At 39.9% G+C, this 20,673-nt stretch overlaps 1 protein-coding gene across 3 annotated transcripts in view; it reads left to right on the top strand.

Moving 5' to 3' along the window:
- The window catches only part of ctnna1 (catenin (cadherin-associated protein), alpha 1), an 84,146-nt gene extending 78,836 nt beyond the window's left edge, over positions 1-5,310 (top strand). For all 3 annotated transcript variants that reach the window (XM_053323378.1, XM_053323377.1, XM_053323376.1), the window contains exons 17-18: positions 2,145-2,279; positions 3,272-5,310. In XM_053323378.1, coding sequence (XP_053179353.1) covers positions 2,145-2,279; positions 3,272-3,562 — 426 coding nt within the window. In that variant the 3' untranslated portion in view covers positions 3,563-5,310. The remainder of the gene's footprint in view (positions 1-2,144; positions 2,280-3,271) is intronic.
- The last annotated feature ends 15,363 nt before the right edge of the window (positions 5,311-20,673 follow it).

Below are 20,673 nucleotides of genomic sequence, written 5' to 3'. Positions count from 1 at the left end.
CTCCTCCTCCTCCCATTGAAGAGAAGGTTTCTGTAAACTAGTCTACTTATGACTGTAACGTCCACTCTGTGTGTCATTCACTCACTTAACATCAGAATGACTCTTAATTTTGTCTGGATCCAAGCAAACACTCACTTGCTCACTTAAGTTCTTCACTACTGACATCAATTAAAAGATTGGCTGCTATTACCTCCCTTTCACCTTTTCACTGCACTCAGAATTAACATCTGCCAAAGGACTCCTCCTTCAGATAGCACAGCACCTGCAAATACTACTCTTTTAGCCCCTATTTTCTCTTGGCTTGCTCACTCAGTTGGTCAGCCATGGTGCGTTTCAGAGGTATAGTTAGTTAAGTGGTTGATTAGAAAAGCTGCTAAACTCTGATTACCTTCATACGTCAGTCCAGCTAAGTCAACATCTTTGTCGTGCATCAGCGTCCTATCAGGATGTTTACGTCATTCACTTGATGAGCAGCAAAGGAGCGCTCTGTGGCCTAATTACTATGCTGGCAGAGGGCTTATTTAGCAAACTAGGAAAGGGACTGGAAATGGTGTTCCAAGGTAGAGCCCAAGTCTAATTATGATGAGATGAAATAATTCAAAAAGATTGCCAATGCTAAATGAGATGCATTTGCAGGGCTTGTCACATCCTGCCACTTTCAAGTGGGTTTTATGATAATTTATTGGCTTTCTTGAAGTTGCTGGATTTTTTTTATGGCTCTCATGTATTTTGTTTTGTGTTCTTAAAAACTTTGTCAAAAGTCAGCTGTCTATGCCTGCTTGGTAACAGGAGTAAGAGCTACTGTGTTTCCACCCAGAAACTGACCATATGGTCTCAAAAGTGTTTTGCTACACATTTTAAGCTTCCTGTCTTCCACCACAAGTTCCCTCTGAGAATGACGTGTGTTTACGGAAGCCTGTCCGAGCGCCTTTCCGACCTTAAGCAGTTTATTCTCACCTTCACACCTGAAAGGATGGCTGGCGGTTTCCTGTGTTTGTCTTATTGTCAACAAATCCCAAACCAACAATGAACTCATCCTACTAACAAGTACTGTGTGTATCCAAAGCCTGATATACCTTATTCCTTTGTGCTGTAGACATCATCATCCAAAAACAATTAAAAACATGTCAATAAGCTGCAACACTGCACTGACTGACATGTTCCTTCATCCCTGAATCCAGTGGTTACTATAGCTTGTTTAGAGAGTTCCAAAGAGTAAAACAGAGCAGTGAGACGGTAACCTGTCACTGCACAGGAGCAGGGCTCTGTTAACAGAACATTGCTAGCTTGTTGTGCTATGTAACAACTTCGCTAAACACAAAACAGAACCATGTTTGTGCACATGTGCAGTGACATCTTAAACCTCACTGAGGGGTTACTATCTTATCACATATTTTACTCTTTGGAGCTGTAAACCCTGTCTTCAGGGTAGAAGGAACATGTCACCCAGTGCATGCTGTGGCTTACTGATGCGTGGAGGTCTACAGCACAGAGGAATAGGATATATCAGCCTTTGGATACACATGAGATTTGTTGACAATCAGAAACATGTTAAAAATCACCAGCCATCCTTTAGTCATTACTTAAGTTGTTGCAATGGAGCATTTTCTGACTTTTGTCTCTCAAGGACTCTTCTCATCTCCAACAGAGATGATGAAAACATTTGTTATCTATGAACAGGGCTGCTGTTCACTCTAGATTATTAGGTATTTTTCTTTCCAAATAAACTGATCAAATAATATTCCCATTACCTTAAAGTAACTGATTGACAGCATTGTTTGCTTCCTAATAGAATTAGTATTCTGTGTGAATTGATCGTGCTTAACCCTGTGAACATGAGTTATCAATCTAGCAGATTGTGGGCGTGCGGTTGTCATTTTGGCTCCAAGCACGTCCCTAATGTGGGTGTCTGCCTCACCTGTCACACCGCTGCTAACTCATCTTGATAAAGTGTGAGATCATTGTGTCTGTTGAATCACATAAATATTCAGATTGAGTAGTGCCAGCAAATGACTAAAGTGACAAAAATTGATTTATCTTACCACCTGCAAGCAGATGGAATACAAGCACAAAGCTATTTGTTTGTTCTTATACACTAATTGATGTGCACATTAGTTTAAACATGTTGTCTTTGTCTCTCCCAGTGCCCCGACTCTACCTGCAAGCAGGACCTGCTCGCCTACCTGCAGCGTATTGCCTTGTACTGCCACCAGCTCAACATCTGCAGCAAAGTCAAGGCTGAGGTTCAGAATCTGGGAGGAGAGCTGGTTGTCTCGGGGGTAAGTTCAACATCATTTTAAGCATGAACACCAGGGACACATCTATAATTTACAGTGTTCAGTATGCAAAGGCCCCACACTAACTACAGAGGAGCAGAGCAGTGGAAATGTGAAGTTAAAATTCAGAAGTATTCAGGAAACAAGTTTTTGAGTTGGCTGCAGGTTTACAGGTTCAAACAGTAAAAGGAGTAAAGGGAGGCTGGTGAGGCAGTGTTTCTCTCCTGTATTCAGGGTACACACAATGTATCCAGGCCAGAAACAAGAATGAAAAACAAACAGGTTGTGCACACTGAAATCTGAACAGGGCACCTTTGATTCCAAGCTGGAAAGATCATTAAATCAATAGAAAATACTGGCTACTTTTGTAAAGTTTTATTATCTGGTGTTGTAAAATAATAAATATTCATCAAAAAATACGAAGTTTTTATCAAATAAACAGATAACAGAAATAAAGACTTTCTCCGTTAGAGAGGATGAATGTTTTTTTTCTACTTAACATAGCAACTGTACAAAGCCAATATTTACAGAGCCTTTTAAAGCATTAATTAACCACTTACTTGCCAGTCAAATTAATTTAAATAGGTTGCCTCTGTGTAGGAAATAATGAAGCCCTCCCTCCTTCCTGTAGGGCTGAAATGAGACTATGCTTCAACACTTCCAGTCAAGTGTCACTAGTGTCTCTGAGGCTATTAAATTGCCGAGATTAAATTAGTGTGACCTTTTTCCGTATTCTCAAATTCTTCACATCTGTTTGTACGTCAGACAAACTTGGAAAGGTCGTTGATTCTCGGGTACAAACACTTGAAGGTTTTCTACTGGCATGGAAAAGTGTAGTTCTCCAGCCACATGAGAAAGATCAGAACAGTTTACTTCAACCAGACATGAGTTTAAAAAAGGATGAAAATGAAAAAAAAAAACAAGCTTGTCTTTTCAATATTTCACAAGGCTTACTATTTCTCTGGTCTTCTTACATTTCTCTTCCATGTACTCAGCTGGACAGCGCCATGTCCCTGATTCAGGCTGCCAAGAACCTGATGAACACAGTGGTGTCCACGGTGAAGGCTTCGTATGTTGCGTCTACTAAGTACCAGAAGAACAAAGGCATGGAGGCCCTTAATATGCCTGCTATTTCATGGAGGATGAAGGCCCCAGAGAAGAAGCCTCTGGTGAAGAGAGAGAAGCAGGATGATGGCCAAACCAACAGAGTCAAGAGGTCCTCTCACAAGAAGCACATCAACCCTGTGCAGGCTCTGAGCGAGTTTAAAGCCATGGATAGCATCTAAACTCCCCCATTCTTTATTAGAGAGAACAATAAATATTGACCAAGCAGTTTATATTATATAGATTGAGTTTGTCATTATATCAAAAAGAAAAGGTTTTGACATATTTGAAACTCTTATTCCATCTTTGCATAGATGGCCATTATATTCCTACTCTGCCTCATTCCTATCACGTAAGATCTGGTTTTCTCTAGTCTGTAGCGTTAACTGTTTCTTCTGTGGAAAATACAGTTAAGAGGGAAATCAACTGGACAAAGGCATTCTTAAAGAAAATATTTCCCATATGTTTTTCATGTGTATGGGAGAAAAGTAAGTGGATTTCATAGATATTGTAAGAACTAATTCCAAGAGACTTGATTATTTTGTATTCTAACCGGCTTTATAGTAATTCTGTGGGGTCCCTGGTGTTTTCCACTATAACGTTTGATTATGACACAGTAACTTGTGTAACCGACACTTCTGTACTGCAAATATCAACTATGCAAAATCTCAACTGCCTTATTTTAACTCGAGCAATAATTGTAGTTTATTTTTTTGGATGTTCAGAGCTAACTGGTGAGATTTTAAATATGTTTTAGTCCAGCCAAAGTCGATATATTTCCATGTGCGCCTGGATCTTTAGAACTACATTCATACTTGGTTATGCCACTAAATACAGCTCAAATGAGTTAAAATTGTCTTTGGAGACTATTTTCGGTGCTGCGTGACTCATGATTTGTTGCCCCCTCCTTTCATATTGAGACTAGTGTTTTGTCATCTCTTTATAAATGCGCATCTCACAATGTTTGTTTTTTTTTTTCTTCATGTTGACAAGATGCAGCAAACCAAAGGTGAATATTCTTCCCAGCCTTCTGTTTTTGCTACATAAGTGGTACATGTGTTTAAATCTCGCACTAAAAGGCACACAGATCCACCCAGTCAGTCAGTCAAACTTAGAAAATACGCCTCAACCAATCTAAGTCTGGGACGAAACAGTGGGCTAAACAATGAGTAGACATGTGTCAGTCCTCTCCATAGCTGACAAGCTTCATTAATTGTCAATGAGACCAAACACCTCCACAGTCTAAGAATGTGTTCAAATTGAGGGATCAATGTTTTCTCTTCACAGCCTAGAGGTGGGCGAGGAACAGAGAGAGGATTTCACTGACTTTAAACTCTGCTCATTACTCGTATTCCTTGTCCTTGAGCTTTGAACGCTAATCAAGATTTTATGTCATGCACAATCTTTGTAAAGACCTAGAAACATTTTGAGATTTTGCCAGGTGTCAAGAGCTTTAAAAAACGGTTAATATAGAAAGATTGTTTTTTTTTTTTTTAACTTCAACAACTTTGAGATGGAGTTGCTCTGTGCAGCTTGTTTTCCAGTCATACATAGTATTCTGCTGCATAGTGGTGCATTGGTGTACAGCAGGGCTTTGAAGTCCTGCTGCTTTTGGTCTCGGGGCTGAATCTTTGTTTTGCTCGTTTGACATTTATGAACGGTAGCAGGATGAGCGTGTTTGACAGGTGGATTTTTTTTTTTTTTTAATTTTATTTTTTACTGTAGAAACCAATCATTTCCAGGATGTTTTTCACTACATTATTTTTCCTTACAGTTTGTCTTTTGCTGTATTTGAGTTTTGGATTTGAAACTGGAGTGATATCAAACTACTTTTGCTGTGGAATTTTTGTTATTGAGAGCTGACTTATTAGTGCACACGTTTCTTATATTCATGTGCCTGCTTTATATCTTAATAAACAACTGAAATGAATCCACTTTTTCTCTGTCTTTATTACCTGTAGGAACACCCTTTCTTAACCTCATGCTTTGTTTTACCATTGTGTTGTTGTGACAAGTTTGAATACTGTGAGAGTGTAAGCTCTAATGAATTATCACTGCTCTCAAAGGTAAAATGAGTGTGTCTGTCAAATGTTAATTCATTGAACATGTTGACTTATACATGTGCACATATATCCATAGATAGGCCTATATACATAATGTGCTCTTTTTCATTGTCTTAACCACTTAACACACGCCCCTGTTTTTAATGCTGTTAGCCTAAACGACATGCCCAAGTTGTGAGCAGCACAGATCCCACATAGTTTGAGACTCAGAGATGTGTCTGGTGTCATTGGAAAGGAAACACTCTCAGGATTCTTGTAAAAGTGTCTGTGTGATTCTGTGACTTACTGACAAAGAATGGCAGAGGTTACAATGATGTGGTTGTTTACTCGCCCATAGGTTTGCCTTTACAATGACATGTGTACAGACATTCAGGGACCTCTCAGCAGGATATAGACACAATGAGGCCAGAGCCACAGGTCTTGGCTTCATGCAGTCCAAATTTGGAGTCAAAAGACCAAAAGATGAATTTTTCAGAGTTATTTTTCAACAGGTATGTCCATGCGTTTTCCTCAGGTCCTTTTTGGAGACTCCAAATGGACACTTGGTTACCAAAGCTGTATAACCGCAGTCAAACACCTATAACTTCACATCCCCTTTGCCTACAATCAAAATCTTGGTCTCTAATGAAAGCTGACGCCATATTATTATTATTATTATTATTATTATTATTACATATAACCATATTTTTTTGTTTGGCCATATCTATCTATATATCTATCTATCTGTTTATTTTGGTATAAGTCATATGTCAAGTCGAAGAAGAACCAACCGTGTACCAAAATGCCGAGTGCGTAATGATATGTGGTTCAACTCTTTTACGCACAGGGCGCACGCCGGTTACGCTTGGAGTTTGTTTATGGACAGCCAAACATAATAGCTTAGTGTCATACACATAGACTGTATATAAGAAATACACCGTTGGAAACCTGACTATTGGCTAAAAGGTTATCAACTTCATTTCACCGAATATTTCCATAGGCTAGAACAGCAGTCAATCAAAGCCATGTCGTCATTGTTGTCGGTCACATGTCCTCATTGGCTTTGGAGACATGTACTGCCTAATCCTAAACACCGATTGGCTTGTGTGTGGTGTCGTCAGAAGCAGAAGAGGCTCACGGTCGTAAACATCTAGTCACGTGTACTCTGAGATGGACGCGCAGGTCAGGAAATGACGTAAACGGACCGGGTTTGTTATGTGTGTTACTACGTTACGTGTTGGACTAAATACATGTTGACATATTGAGGAAAGTATTTCATATTTCACAAGAATGGATATTTGGCGAGCTGTACAGAAAGTGCTGAGTCATAAGATGATCGTTGTGGATAAAGGGAAGACTTTGAAGGTATGTAGGCATTATAGCTTTTCTTACTTAGCTCAGGGGCTAGCCGAGCTAATCGCTAATACTATTACGGCTGTGAGCAACCATATAAGTCGTGAGTGGTCTTGAATGAATCAGGACAACCTAAGCTTTCCAACGATGTACGGCATGAATATATATGTTTAAGGGTTGGTGTTTAAAACATCCAGAAGAACTTGTGGCTACCTCCTAACATCCGTCCCGTTCCGTAGACGGAACAGCGTGCGTTAAATGGTTAAACATATTGTGTGTGTATATAAAATTTTCTAAAGATGAAACAAAAATATTAAATAGAAAGTACAAGAGAAATAAAATGCTCTCCTTTAACCTAACCTGAACTCTATCTCAGACCACCCCCACCCAGCCATACCTTTTTGGCAGTTGGGTCACAGGTGTAAAATATGGCAGCTCGTCTAGAACAGTGTACCTCATTCTCTCTACTAGAACAGCTGCAGCATGTTTATTTGCCAAAAGACACACGCTCATAGATCAAAGCAGTGAGAAGAATGTATATATATGAAGATCACAGTATGTATGTGTCCCAAACACACTCGTGCCCTCACAACCCCCCCCCCCCCCCCCCCCCCACACACACACACACACTCACACTCACACTGATGAGGCACAGAGATAAAGTGAATGATAGAAATGTATGTGACTACATATAAGGTAAAGAGTAAAAAAGAAATGAAAAGAAAGGAGAACTTTCTATACAAAGGTTTAGGGATTGTTGACAGAAGATATGTATATCTTTATATAGAATTAATATAATACATGCAATTATATGTCTCCCAAGGGAACATAACAACAGTGCAGGAAATGCAGACTAAACCCATGTGAGGTGTATCAAATGGAACTGCATGTGTGACTTGGTGTGGAGCTGTCCATGCTCTTCTGAAGTTATGATTCCTCTTTAGTCTGTTGTTTTCCACAGCTGAGCTGCCATTCGTCGTTGACCTTAAAAGTCAGATTGTTCGCTGAAATGAGTTATACATAACCAGGAGCCACATGTTGGTTACGGGCAAATGTCTTAAAGGGTTAATTGGAAAGTATGAGTACCTGTAGCTGCAGGTGTCTCCAATGATCTCTTCAGTCTCATTTGCTGCTGACTGTCCTCAAGGTGCTCAGCTGAAAAGTAAATATTTCAAATATGGCTTTTATGCAGTTGACTAAATAATAATTTATGAGAGTAGTAGAGTCAGTTAGTAGTTTGAAATTAGATCCACACAACCAAGGTTAGTTAGGCCATGCAGGAATAACATTATGTATGTAAAGCAGAAAATATATGTACCTGTAACCTGAGGTGGCTCCAATGACCTCTTTTGTCTCTTTCATTGGTCGACTCAGACGAAAAGTGAATATTAGTGTGTTTTTTATGCTGTAGAGTAAATTATAATCCATGAGTGTTGTTGTGTAAGATAGTTATTTGAAATTAGATCCACATAACCAAGGACCAAGGACATGTTAGGCCATGTGTGAATGAGATGGTGTATGTAAATGATCATTGTTAATGTTGTTACTGTGGGATGAATTAGTTAGATAGGTAAGTATTTAATTAGCATTGTAATGCTAGCAGGTAGGTAAGAAAGTGAAGAAGCAATATGTTTATGTTTATTTGTATATTAATTGAAATATATGCATATATAGGCATGACATGGTTAATCAGAAGGTATGAGTACCTGTAGCCTCAGGTGGCTCCGATGACCTCTGCTGTCTCATTCTGTGGCAATTGTCCTCACAGCGCACTGCTGAAAAGTCAAGACAGTTTGTTTAAATGAGATAATGCATGATGACACACCACTGGTTAATAAAGTCAATATATATTGATAATGAGATTTCTGAAAATGTTTATATAGGCTATTGTAATATAGTGGACACAATGACTGAAAAGGTTAGGCTTAACATACATAATCACATTGTAAAGTATGATCTAGTTGCTAATGAAAACAGTCTTATGTTAAAAAAAACTAAATCTAAGTAATAATTTCTGTATCTTGGTAAGGATGGGTAATGATAGAGGAAAATGTGAATACTCATTACCTCAGAAAAATGTAATATTTTATGTATTGTCTGAAAAAAAAATATTTTCCCTTGTTTTAACCAGTGTTACAATGGTGACATAGACATACCCTTTCCCACCGAGTTGGAGCCAGTGCTGGTTCGGACCTAGTGATAGAGTCAGTGCTCAGTTGGTGCTAATCCAAGCACCTCTTACAAACCTGTTGCTTTTCCACCGGCAAGGAGCCATGCAATTACGTCACTGTATAACGTAGCCAGCACACGCCTTTGAAGCACTTCCATGATTCACCAGTGAGAGGCAGCAACATGGCGCAAGGCATCTAGCCTGCTGGAGAAGAAGAAGAAGAAGAAGAAGAAGAAGAAGAAGAAGACAGCTCTGGCAAAAAATGATAAAAATATTACTTTTAATCAACAAATCTTTAACCCTCTGTAAATGCCACGCTAGTCAGTTAATGTACGTTAACCCGCGAGTTGCTAATAAACGTTAGCCCCGCTAGCCGGCTAATAAACGTTAGCCCCGCCCCCAGGCCGCTGACGTAATCGGTTCTTGCTTTAGACCAGCAAAGAGTTAGTGCTCGCTTTGGCTCTCATTCTGGGGCTCCGGGCTGAAGCTTTGGCGGTGGAAAAGCAAAGAAGCAGTGCATAGTCAGGCTTTGGCTCCGAACCAGCACCAGCTCGGTGGAAAAGGGGTATAAAGAGTTGGTGCTTGCTCTGGCACCCGTTCTGAGGCTCGTGGCTGGAGCTTTTGGCGGTGGAAAAGCAAAGAACCGGTGCTTAGTCAGGCTCTGGCTCCGAACCAGTACCAGCTCCAGCTCGGTGGAAAAGGGGTACAAGAGGAATTCAGGTCGTGGAAGACAATTACATGGAAGGCTGTTTGGGTGAGTAACAAACTGTAGCATTAGCATTAGCTACTGTGTGGATTGTGTTTTGTGGTTTCTTACCTGCTTCTCTGGAGTTTCCCCACCTTGCCTGAGCAACGGTGTAGCAATGGTGTATTTTCGAACAGTGAAAATACTAGGGGGGGGGGGGGGGGTTGGAGAAAGGTAGACAGACGACAAACATCCTGCTCTCCAGTTATAGTAGTAGGATATGGCCACATCTCTGTAGTGGGGACTTTGTTCTGTTACCAATGCCTCAGAACCTTTTTGCAATGATGAGATTTCAAAGTAGGAGAGTAGGAAATATTGCTCAGCAGTGTTTAATTTCAAAGTGCCATCAGAAGTTCCAACAATAAAAGTGAGTGGATCTGGTTTTAGGCTAACTGAATTTAAAGTATTTCAGATATTGAAAATATTGATCCAATACGTCCTAACTTTGGGCCACAGAGCGAAGCTGTGGAGCAGTGTGTTGTCTGTTGAAAGGCATCTGTCACAGGTAGGGAGATCTGTTTATTCTGTGTAACCTGTATTTAGATTGATGAAGACGGTGTCGACTTTTAAGTGGGATTAAACAGAGCCTTGCATGAGAACATCGCTGGATTGACTCCAAGCTTCCCTCCCACTGAGTGTCCGAGATGCTCAATGCTCATTTCTTCCTCCCATTTTGTTTTTCTTTTAATAGTAGGCTACACGCCCACCATTATTTCTGTGCATAATTAAGACATTATATCATGTATACCGCACATACAGTCTACTCACTGGAGGGCAATATAGGCTACAGTATGCTCTTGTAACTTGGATAATTGGGTTGCCCTACTGTTGTAGGGTATTTTCTCCTAACAATAAGTGTAGCTTTTAACATCAAACACATTCTTCACTCTTTCGATAGTGTTTAGCAGCCTGTGAAGAAAATGCAGTGGGACCAAAGAAAGAACTCTATGAAGATAAATGCATGTGAAGCAAGAAAGTATTTTTAAGTGAATGTCCATTTCATCCCTCTGCACAGTTCATACTTAAACACATACATCTTTATACTTTGTGATTAAGTATTACTTATTTAGTGAGCTAGATATCTACATTTATCTACAGTAAGTTCGTTATTTTTTTCATTTTAAATCCCCAGAATTCCCCATCAGTGTATGAATGTGTGTGAATGGGTGAATGATATGTAATGTAAAGTGCTTTGAGTGCTCGTAAAAGACTACAAAGGCGCAATATAAGTACAGTCCATCTCTGTGATAACTTTAAGCCTTGGATGCCTCCTTGCTTCATGCTGACAGAAGAGAATGTGCCATATCAGATGTAAATACATAAATAAATGAAGTATTACAAAGCCATATGTGAAAGTAATAAAATGACTCAAATAACATGCTTCAGCACAGTTTGATAGTTGGCGGCCATATGGCAACAATAAAGATTAGTTGGAAATTAAAACTGGAATCGCTGTTGGGAGGTGTAGCTCTTACTAAATAGAGTACACAGTATGTCACTCCTGGAAAGCGACATCAGAGATTAGGGGGGGGGGGGGGGGGGGGGATTGTTTTTTTGGTGGCACCTTTTTCTACATGGTTTGAGATTGTGCAATAATACAGGTCCTCTGGGAAGATGTTACAAACTCCCCAGATTAGATTATAGGTCATAACGTCCCTTGTGACCCAGTGCTCATTTGAAATGACAGTCAGTATTTTATCTAACCTCAATATATACACATATTCTCAACTGAGTGTATGACAGCAGAAAAACAAAGATGAACAATGAATTGGAAGCATGCTGGAGGACTCTGCTTTCATTACATTACATTACATTGAATAGTTGCTACTGAGGAAACAGCTAATTTTAAAAGCTTGCAGTTTCCCCAGTGCAAAATATAATGAAGAGATGGCAGTGTATGGGAACGGTGGAGGTCAAGATGAGATCTGCAAGACAAGAGAACTGTTGGTTGAGAACTGCTCATGTGATGGTTAGAATGGCTAACCCCTGATTTTAACTGAGTTATGGAAACAAGTATTATGGACTGAAGTTAAAATAAGTCTTTGGCCACAATCAGCAAATGTATGTTTGGATAATAAATGTGGCAGTATTTCATGAAAAGAACACCTTGCCAACTGGTAGCATGGAGGTGGATGTATCATGCTTTGGAGTTGTGTTGCAGACAGCAGCACAGGAAGCAAACAGCTGACTGTATAAAAAGCTGAAGCTGAGAAGAGGACATCGTGATCCTAAACATACCTAAACATCCACCATAGACTACCTCTAGAGACACGAGGTTTTGGATTGGCCCTCACAGTTTAAACATAACCAAAAATCATGTGGGTGGATCTTAAAAGAGCTGTGCGTACCCAGAAATATTGCAGAACTAGAAGCAGTCTGCGAGATAGAATGGGAGAAAATCCCAGATACAGAAACTGAGACTGTTAGCTGGCTACGAAAAGCATTTGCAAGCTGTGATATCTGCCAGAGGGAGTGTTACTAAGTACTCAGTCTGTAGGGTGCCAGAACTTTTGCACACAATATTTTTATTATCTATTTTTGTCAAGGGGTGCCCATCACTTTCCCACTTATAGTGTTGAGTGAAAGCCTTTTGATTGTATTTGTATGGTATTATTGAATTATTCCAAAACTAAATAGTATTTCTACACACCACTTATTTAATTTGATTGCTTTCTTCTCATAAGTGACAAAGGAAGAAAGTCTACATGGATGGCAATGTTTTCTCAACCTTTCAGTCAGAATCAAGTGTTCTTCAGCAAGTGGATGATTAGTTAGCAGCATAATGTTTAAAAAGCCCAAATAAAAAAAGTGATGCTCCAAAAAGGAAGGATAAAACATCACAGGATGAGTGTACTGTTAGACTCTTACCCATCACACTTCATTGAAAGCCAGAGATGTTGACTTAACGTTATCATTGCCATCTACTGCAAAGTGAAGCTGAGCAGAGCGTTTGTTCTCCAAGCTCACATTAACCCTCAGTGGATTCTTGTTCTCTTTGCAGGGAATACCACCGCCAGGACTCCAGCAGCATTGTTTCCTAAACACCAGGCCTGTAGGATGAACTTCAAATGAGTAAGTTAGATGTTTCTCTTTCTTATGAAGTGGGATCAGGGATTTAAATCTAACACAGTGTTATTGTTACCTCTCATGTGTTGGAAAATGCACACAGACTATGATCTGCATCTCTGATTAACATCTGGTTGCCGTGCCATTGATGATGAATTCTTGATGAATTATGAATTCTTGATGCAAGCTGTGGTCTGAGAGAGGCCCACAGTTGGACTTGCACCAGTTTGCATACAGACACAGTACAGTGCACATGGTCACTAAACATCTGGACAGTCCCGAGGCTTCTGCCAGACTATTGTTTGTTGAATTGACTTCTACATTAACACCTTGCAGCCTCCACATATTATATACACAGTTAATCAGCTCAATGTCTTCCTTAAGTGATACCATTCATTTATTCATTTGTTCTTTACCAACCACATCAGCATGTGAGTGTGTCTGGATGCATGAGCTTTCAATGAAATAGAAACAGCATTGAATGGGAGGTCTACATGACTGTGTTTCTGAGTATTCTGAGCTTTTTTACATTTTTGCCCCTGACAAATCCCCCCTATATTATAATAATAATGATAAAAAAAGCTAAAACAATACTAAAACAAAAAAACCCAAAACAAGTAAATCCACTCTGCAAACTACCTGAAACTAAACTGACTTGAAATTAAAAATGAAATAAACATAAAATCTAATAAAAAATACAAAAAACTCCTCCGGCTATTTTTTAACAAACCATCATCAGAAAAACTCCCAAAAAAATAATCTCAGACCCAACTCATGTTCCTCCACCCTGAGTATCATCTGCTCCCCTCAGGCAGATGGTTCAGGTTTCCCTTAGGCAGGCATAACCATTTTAAACATCTCCCTGTGCCCCCGTTCATTAAAGTCATTCACGCCACCTAGGCTGAAATATGGGTCTGCCATAACTTTCTTTCTTGTCACTGATCACTGTGATATATTGAACCATGTATGTATATGGGCATATGCACTTTATGTGTTTTATATTGTTGCCTTGCTGTGATTATACACTGCTGACACTGTAATGTCTGAGGCAAATATCCCAATCTTATTTTAATTCTATAAATGGAAGTGATTGTGTGATCAGGTGCTGTCATCCATAGGCCTGTAAAGCCTGTTTGTTTTATGCTCATAGACATACTGTGTGCTGATGTGTTGTCACTGTAGGCTGGTTAAAGCTCTTTTGGTTGCTTGATAGTTGGATGAATCAGACTGTGGTGGTTTGAGTGCAGGGCAGGTTGGTTAGATTAGCCTTGATAAATGTGGACCTCTGACTGCTGTCCATGGCGCTGATCAAAGGCTGGTTTGCGGCATGGAGGTCTATGGTGAGCCTCTCCATGGTGACATAGCAATTTTCTGCTTTGCAATTGTCTGGAGTGCTTGTTTGTGTCTGTGTGTATGTGTGTGTTTCGGGCAAAAGGGGAGGGGCAGGAAAAAATATTTGCACCAGGGCCAATCACAATTATGTTCTGGCAGGTGGTCTAATAACTGAAAGTATATTATCCTGAGACTGTTGAACACCGACACTTGCCAGCTCCAGCTACTTTTAATGGTGAGTAAATGTTGTTTTTTTGTTAGTTTCTTTAAACCGGTGCCAGCTTCTGTTGTGATGTGGATTATTTTGTACATGGTGCACCTGTTGCTGTCTGTATTGATAATGGATGTAAGACTGCCATGAGCTGGTTACATATGATTTTAATTTAGTTCATGATGGGCTTGTGTATACAGCACAACTCAAAAGGTTGGACTTTCTCATTTAAGGGACTGTAAAGCTGTGTCGAGACTTTTGACTGGTCATGCAGATGTGGTTTGGTGTCTCTTGATCACACAGATGTTTGGTTGCTCTTCCTCCTTCAGAAAACCATGAAGCCTTTCTATAAATCTCATCATTTATCGTCTGGTGCATGTGTTAGTATGCAGTTTTTAACCAGTGGTATCTGATTGAGGCCAGCGTCTCTGTGAGGTCAGTCTGCTTTTTAGTAGTCAAGAATTGTGCAAATGCAGCTTGTAGTATTATTTTAAATGCAGAACCTGTAATCCACTATTTTTATATTGCTTGTTTTGTTGCCACTTTTTTACTCCAGTAAAGAATTGAAACACTGCTTGCACCACCACACAAAGTTGATACTAACCTCACTCCAGAAATGTCACTGACACCAGGCCTTGACATCTTGGGGGAACTTGTACTTTTATTAAATGAATCAGTATGTGTTACCACGCGCACACGGCTGAGGGGAAAAAAAGAAGGAAAAAAACACCTCGGCAGAATGAGTCAGCATGGACTGTAGATTTAGGCCTGTACCCTACATTTATTGAAATACAGTACTAAAATGAACCATTACTTGTATTCATTATATGAATGGAATGTAAAAATATAAATCTCTTACTTCATCCCTGTGTAAAGTGGGCCCTCACTGGCTATAATGAGTTGAGTACGTAAGGAGTAAATCTGCTCCCTACAGTGTTAATATGTCCAGGCTGCTTTGAATTGGCTGCTTTGAATCGGCTGCCTGTAGAAAGAAGCAGAAGTTTAACACTGTAAATGCTTTACATACCAGTTAGAGGTGGATCCTGTTATTTTGGAGAAAGATTGTTGATATTTTAACACCCAAACACAACAATTATGCTCCCTCAGAAGCTCCGCCCCCCCCACATTCATGGACGCTCATTACCATGGCAAAGACCAAAAGAGAAATATGGCAAAATCCAGAGCAATCTGCCAGTTGTAGAGTCACTTGTGTTGCTCTCACACATTATCACGAGCAGTCTCATGTGAGGACAACAGTCCATCCACACTCTCCTGCTCTCCACGTCTCACTCGACTTGCGTTCAGCATCTCTGTCCACAGAAGCAGCTGTCTGTCAGCCGCAGCTCCTGCAGAGCCGAGAGGACAAACTGCCTTTACCAAACCAAAACCAAAATAACCAAAATAGTTTATATGTCAGATCCATGGGAAGAAATCAACAGCTGCCTGCTCAGATTACGCTTCACTAAACGCAACAGAAAAAGACTCGAAGCATGAAAAAACTTGGGGTATCTCTTCCAAACGGTCACAGATTCAGATGGATTGACACATTTAATAAAATGGAAGTGTGTCTGTTTTGTGAGTGAACACTATATCGGCCATGGCCTTTCTTTGCTGTTCGCCAGCGTTCCCCCACCACTTAACGGGTGCTGGAGATGAGAGACTGTCCTTTCCTCAGTGAGACAGCCGCTCTGATGACTTCCACCTGTCTTGTACATGAGAACCAACTGTTGATTGGCAAGAATAGTTGTTTTTTTTTGGCTCGGTCGGAGTGACTTTATTTGTTTCCCATTTACAGAGCCGGAGCTGTGAATAAACATCAAGATGTTTTTTTTTTCCAGCGCACACACAGAATGGACAGGTAGTGGACTGTGAGGAGATATTTGCTGAATTTGACTAAAAGTGTATTGAACAATCTTTCTCTAGAATCATTGACTAATAAATTGGGTCATATCACATCACATAATATAGGTCATATTACACTTAAAACATGTTAGCAAAAATAGGTTAACATTTAACTACAGATTAATATAACCCTATACTACCTTCACATGTTTAACACTTGATCATTGACCATCTGAGGAGGAGCTGTCCAGTCTGCTGTGGTGCTGATTACTGTCTGAGCGCAGTAGCTTGTTTTACTTTTCTACAACTCGTATTTAAAGCAAGTTTCAACGATATCTGACATCTCACATGTGAACATTTGTTGGCTTAATTGTTCTTTTGATATCTTAATTGTAATTTGGTATCTTAAAGCTTCTAACTCAGAACAAGCAGATTGAAAACAGTTATCTCTATTTTTGATGTCTTTTAACATTTGAGATGAATAGATTAATGCAGAAAGTGATTGGGAGATTAATTGATGATGAACATTATACGTGTCACTTTTCATTTGTATCATTTATTTTGGTTCAAACTCATGGGAGTGTAGTGTTTACCATCTGAACAGTTAACATCAGTGTTTTATCAGGTACAGTGTGTTTCATATATTTCTTGTTGAGGTGTTTTCTTGTAAACGCTGGATATATCTGTGTACAATGATGTTTAATTGTTGTCTTTCCTGCCTTTATTGACAATATGGCAATATGAACTAGTCCACCATCAGAAACTTTGCCATACTGTGTAAACTTGGTTGTATTATGCCATTGTGGGCAATGTTGCAAATCAATGAGTGGGACTGGTTTGGGACAGTATTGGCTTTTTATATGTGATTGTTGTCAGGTGTTTAATAGACCGGATTAGCCAGTTTCTCAATTGATTTTCCATTAAATTTGCAACATTGTGGTTGATATTGTTATTTAAAATTACAAATACAGACCTGAGGTTTTTTATCCAAATGGCTCACCCATAGCTAGACGTGTGCTGAGTCATCCTGAGTACTTTCCTACCATGTAAACTGTAGTGAATGCTTAGAAACAATGGCACAAAAAACATCTAACTTTATTGATGCCATCAAGCAAGTTACAAAAATCCATCCTGCCAAGACCTGCTGTAACAGTCCATTTAAATCAGGGCATCGCCTCAAAATGGTTTAGTGTCAAAATTTTTCATTTCTGCTAAACTCATGCTCTGTCAAGACTTCTGGGGATGTTAGCAAAATGGTGGTAAATTATGGTTCTCACAAACATCGTGTTTCAGCCAAAATCCACCACAGCAGCCCCCAGATGAATAAAGCTCTGTAAATATGACCGGTCCCGAAACACTACTTAAGTCTTGGCAGATAATAAGAGGATGGGTTCTCCTTTTGATGCCAAACAGCAGACCTAAATCTACCCATCCCTTGCAGAATGAAACAATACAATGTGGCTGTATGAGACATTTGAATGCAGATATGATGCAAAGGTGAAAGCACAGACCGAGCCCTCATGTCAAAACCCCCCCCTCACTGCTAGTTTCCTCCCATTTGTGTTTTGCTGTGTCACTCAAACTCCTGTCATCGCATGACATGTTTGAATGAAGTTTTATCAATCACAGTGGTCAAGTGTGACACTTTAATCAATAGGATACATTTTCTCTGAGATTCCTATTATTTTAAAATTAGAGGACCTGGGTTAGGGGGGAGGGAGGGAGGGAGGATGTGGTGTTTAGGAGAAAAGGGGTGGGGGTTGTTGTTGGGCTTAAAGCTGTCCACTATACATAAACACGGGAATAAAGAGGCTTCTGAAATATTAACCGTGAACCAAGCGGGAGAGAATTGGCAGACACAGGCTGCTGGACTGACAATCTGTCAGTGTAGAGCTGGATGTCTGAGATAGATGGACGTGGCTCTGCTGGAGTATAAATGTTAAATATGACTACTTGAAAGAAGCAGTGAACCAGACGGTACAGATGCCAGAGTGCAATCATGCCAAATAAGGTAGTCCTTTTCTAAAATGTCAATAGTTTTACACAGGATCCAAGAGTCCAATGAGTCCAGCATGACACCCGGGGAGACACGTCATTTGGTTTTAATACTCGTCAGTGCCTACAAACGTCAGAGCAGCTAGTTTATTTGTGGTGCTGAGACACTTTGTAGTGAAATCATTTGACAGGTGAAGGTTTTGGGTTTCAGATTTACAATATCCAATCAAAGGAGGTATTGGTTCAATCGGTTTTATTCAGATACGTTACTTAATAGTCAGAAGAGACAAAGAAACGACTGGTCTCCATCAGTATTCATTTAACAAATACCAGCAGTAACTGGGCAAGAAGTGGGATCTATTTAATCAATTTTTGAAGGTTTTCTTTCCGTTCCCCTGACCTTAGGAGGTTAACCTTTCCAGGGCATCATTAATAATGACATCCCCACATTAATAACAATTTTTTGCCAGGAGCTATATGGAGGAAAAAAGGTTCCAGAAGTCCCCTAAAGCCAGCGCCACAGGCTGGAAGCTAGGATTTTGGGAGGACATTAATTACCTGAGGGCCAGCAGGAGAAATGGTAGCCGTTTGTAAGGAACTGAATTGTATATTGGCCTGCCGGTGTCAGGTTTATTGTAGCTCAGTAACCCACTTATCATGTTTAATGGAAGAATTGTCCTTTGGGGGATTTTCTTTCAGCGTTTCTTTCTTTTGTAGAAGTGTAATTAATGACGTGGTATGAGGCTTTCGCTCTTCTAAATGTTCATCTCATAAAGCTGAATATTTTCCCCCTGTTGGCTGATCAGGGGAACTTTATAGCGACTTCTGAGTCTCACAGCCAGTCGTCTTTTTATAGGACCGAGTCTGCCAGTGGTGACCCATGTTAGCCAAAGATGGGAAGGAGCTCAGCATTACATGCAGTGCTGCCACTCAGCTTGTCAGGTCTGGTTATGGTGGCAAACCTCTGACTGAACTCTCGAGTATGTGATTAAAATAGGACTTTAAATGGTGTGATTGAACATTTAATATTTGTGATGAGAGCCAAAAATGAAACTCCGAGGTGAGAATCATAATTCGTAATGACAGGTGTTAAATTTCGATGGAAATGCCTCATTTAGCCATAAAATTCCATTACCTCCCCTCTTACAAGGAAGCTCCACACACATAGTTGTCTCTACCAATACAATTTCATAGCCTCACCTTTTCATTGCTTCTGAGGCCAGTTACATAAAATCTATATCCTAAAATCACCTTCTTTTCTAATATGAGACTTGGATGCTATATGTAATCTAGTGAAATGGTGCCAGTATTAAACAGAGCACTATCTTTTTATTTAAAGCATAATCAGCTCCCAAGGAATCACAAGAAAAGGCAGTAAAAAAGTAATAGAATCAGCAGTGGCACAGACATAGGTAATTATGTTAAACTCCTTTCACAACGGAGGCTTGCAGGGGAAAAAGAAAAAAAAAGAAAAAAAAAAAAGCTTAATACTGTAAGCCTTGCAGTGAGGGCCGCTGTCATTGTATTGCAAATAAATGGCTGCGGTGAACATGTGTGCGCTGTCCCGGACGATTTGCGTGATGTAATTAGATGTAAAATGCTTTTTAGCTGGCTCTTTAATTGACTTTTGGCTGGAGTGATTTGTGGTTATCAGCTTTTCCCTCGTGGCACGGTGTGCTCTTCAGTCAAGGCCAGTGGATTATTTGCAAACACCTAAATCCAGTTTCTTGAGCTGGCCTTGTTCGATCAGGTCTTCGGCTCTCTCTTGTGTGGAAGGGACTTCTATAACCTTAAGGAAGAATTGCTTTAAATATATTTTCCTTACACCAGGTGTTAAGATTCCCTCAATGATACTCTCAAGTGCCTTACTGAAATACATCCTGACAGTTATTTAAACAGACCCAGATAATAAACATTCAGTCGAACACCTTTGCATAAGGTAATCCAGTAGTGTCATACAGTATTGCTGACTACCAATCATCTCATATGTATTCCGGGTACCCACTTTAGCCAGCACTGTATTTTAATGGCTGACATCTCAGGGCTGCAATTCAAGTGTGATTTATATCTTCTCAAGTCATCAGTTACAATCAGATCCAAGGATCTGACTTTGTGCTTGCAGGACAAGTAGAGCTAATACAGAAAGGAGAGAAAAAGGAAAAGAGCTGCATCACATTCCCCAATTTTTAGTGAATATTTGAATCAAAAGGTGCTGCAGCAGAGGTGGAGGAGGTTAGATAGAGAGAGTAAGAGAGAGGTGACAGGGCTCTGCATTGATACGCAAGCCTGTGTCTCATCCTTAAACCAATTTCCTTCCTCAACACTCTGGGGAGTGGTCTGATTTGCACCGTTTCCTTTCTCAGAGTAAGTGTTTATCCTGCTTTTACAATTAGATCTCGCTCCCAGCTGCAGCATTAATCAAATAACCAGACATATTCTCTGCTTTTAGAGATTGAGGGAATGTGTCCTACATGTCTTTCTTGGTGGTAACAGGCTGTGTAGCAGCACAGTTATTTGTTTAGTAAGCGTCTCACACA

The sequence above is a fragment of the Scomber japonicus genome, chromosome 8 (assembly GCF_027409825.1).
Source record: "Scomber japonicus isolate fScoJap1 chromosome 8, fScoJap1.pri, whole genome shotgun sequence".
Lineage (NCBI taxonomy): Eukaryota > Metazoa > Chordata > Actinopteri > Scombriformes > Scombridae > Scomber > Scomber japonicus.
Note: the sequence above shows the minus strand (reverse complement) of the source record. Positions and strands in the feature narration are given on the sequence as shown.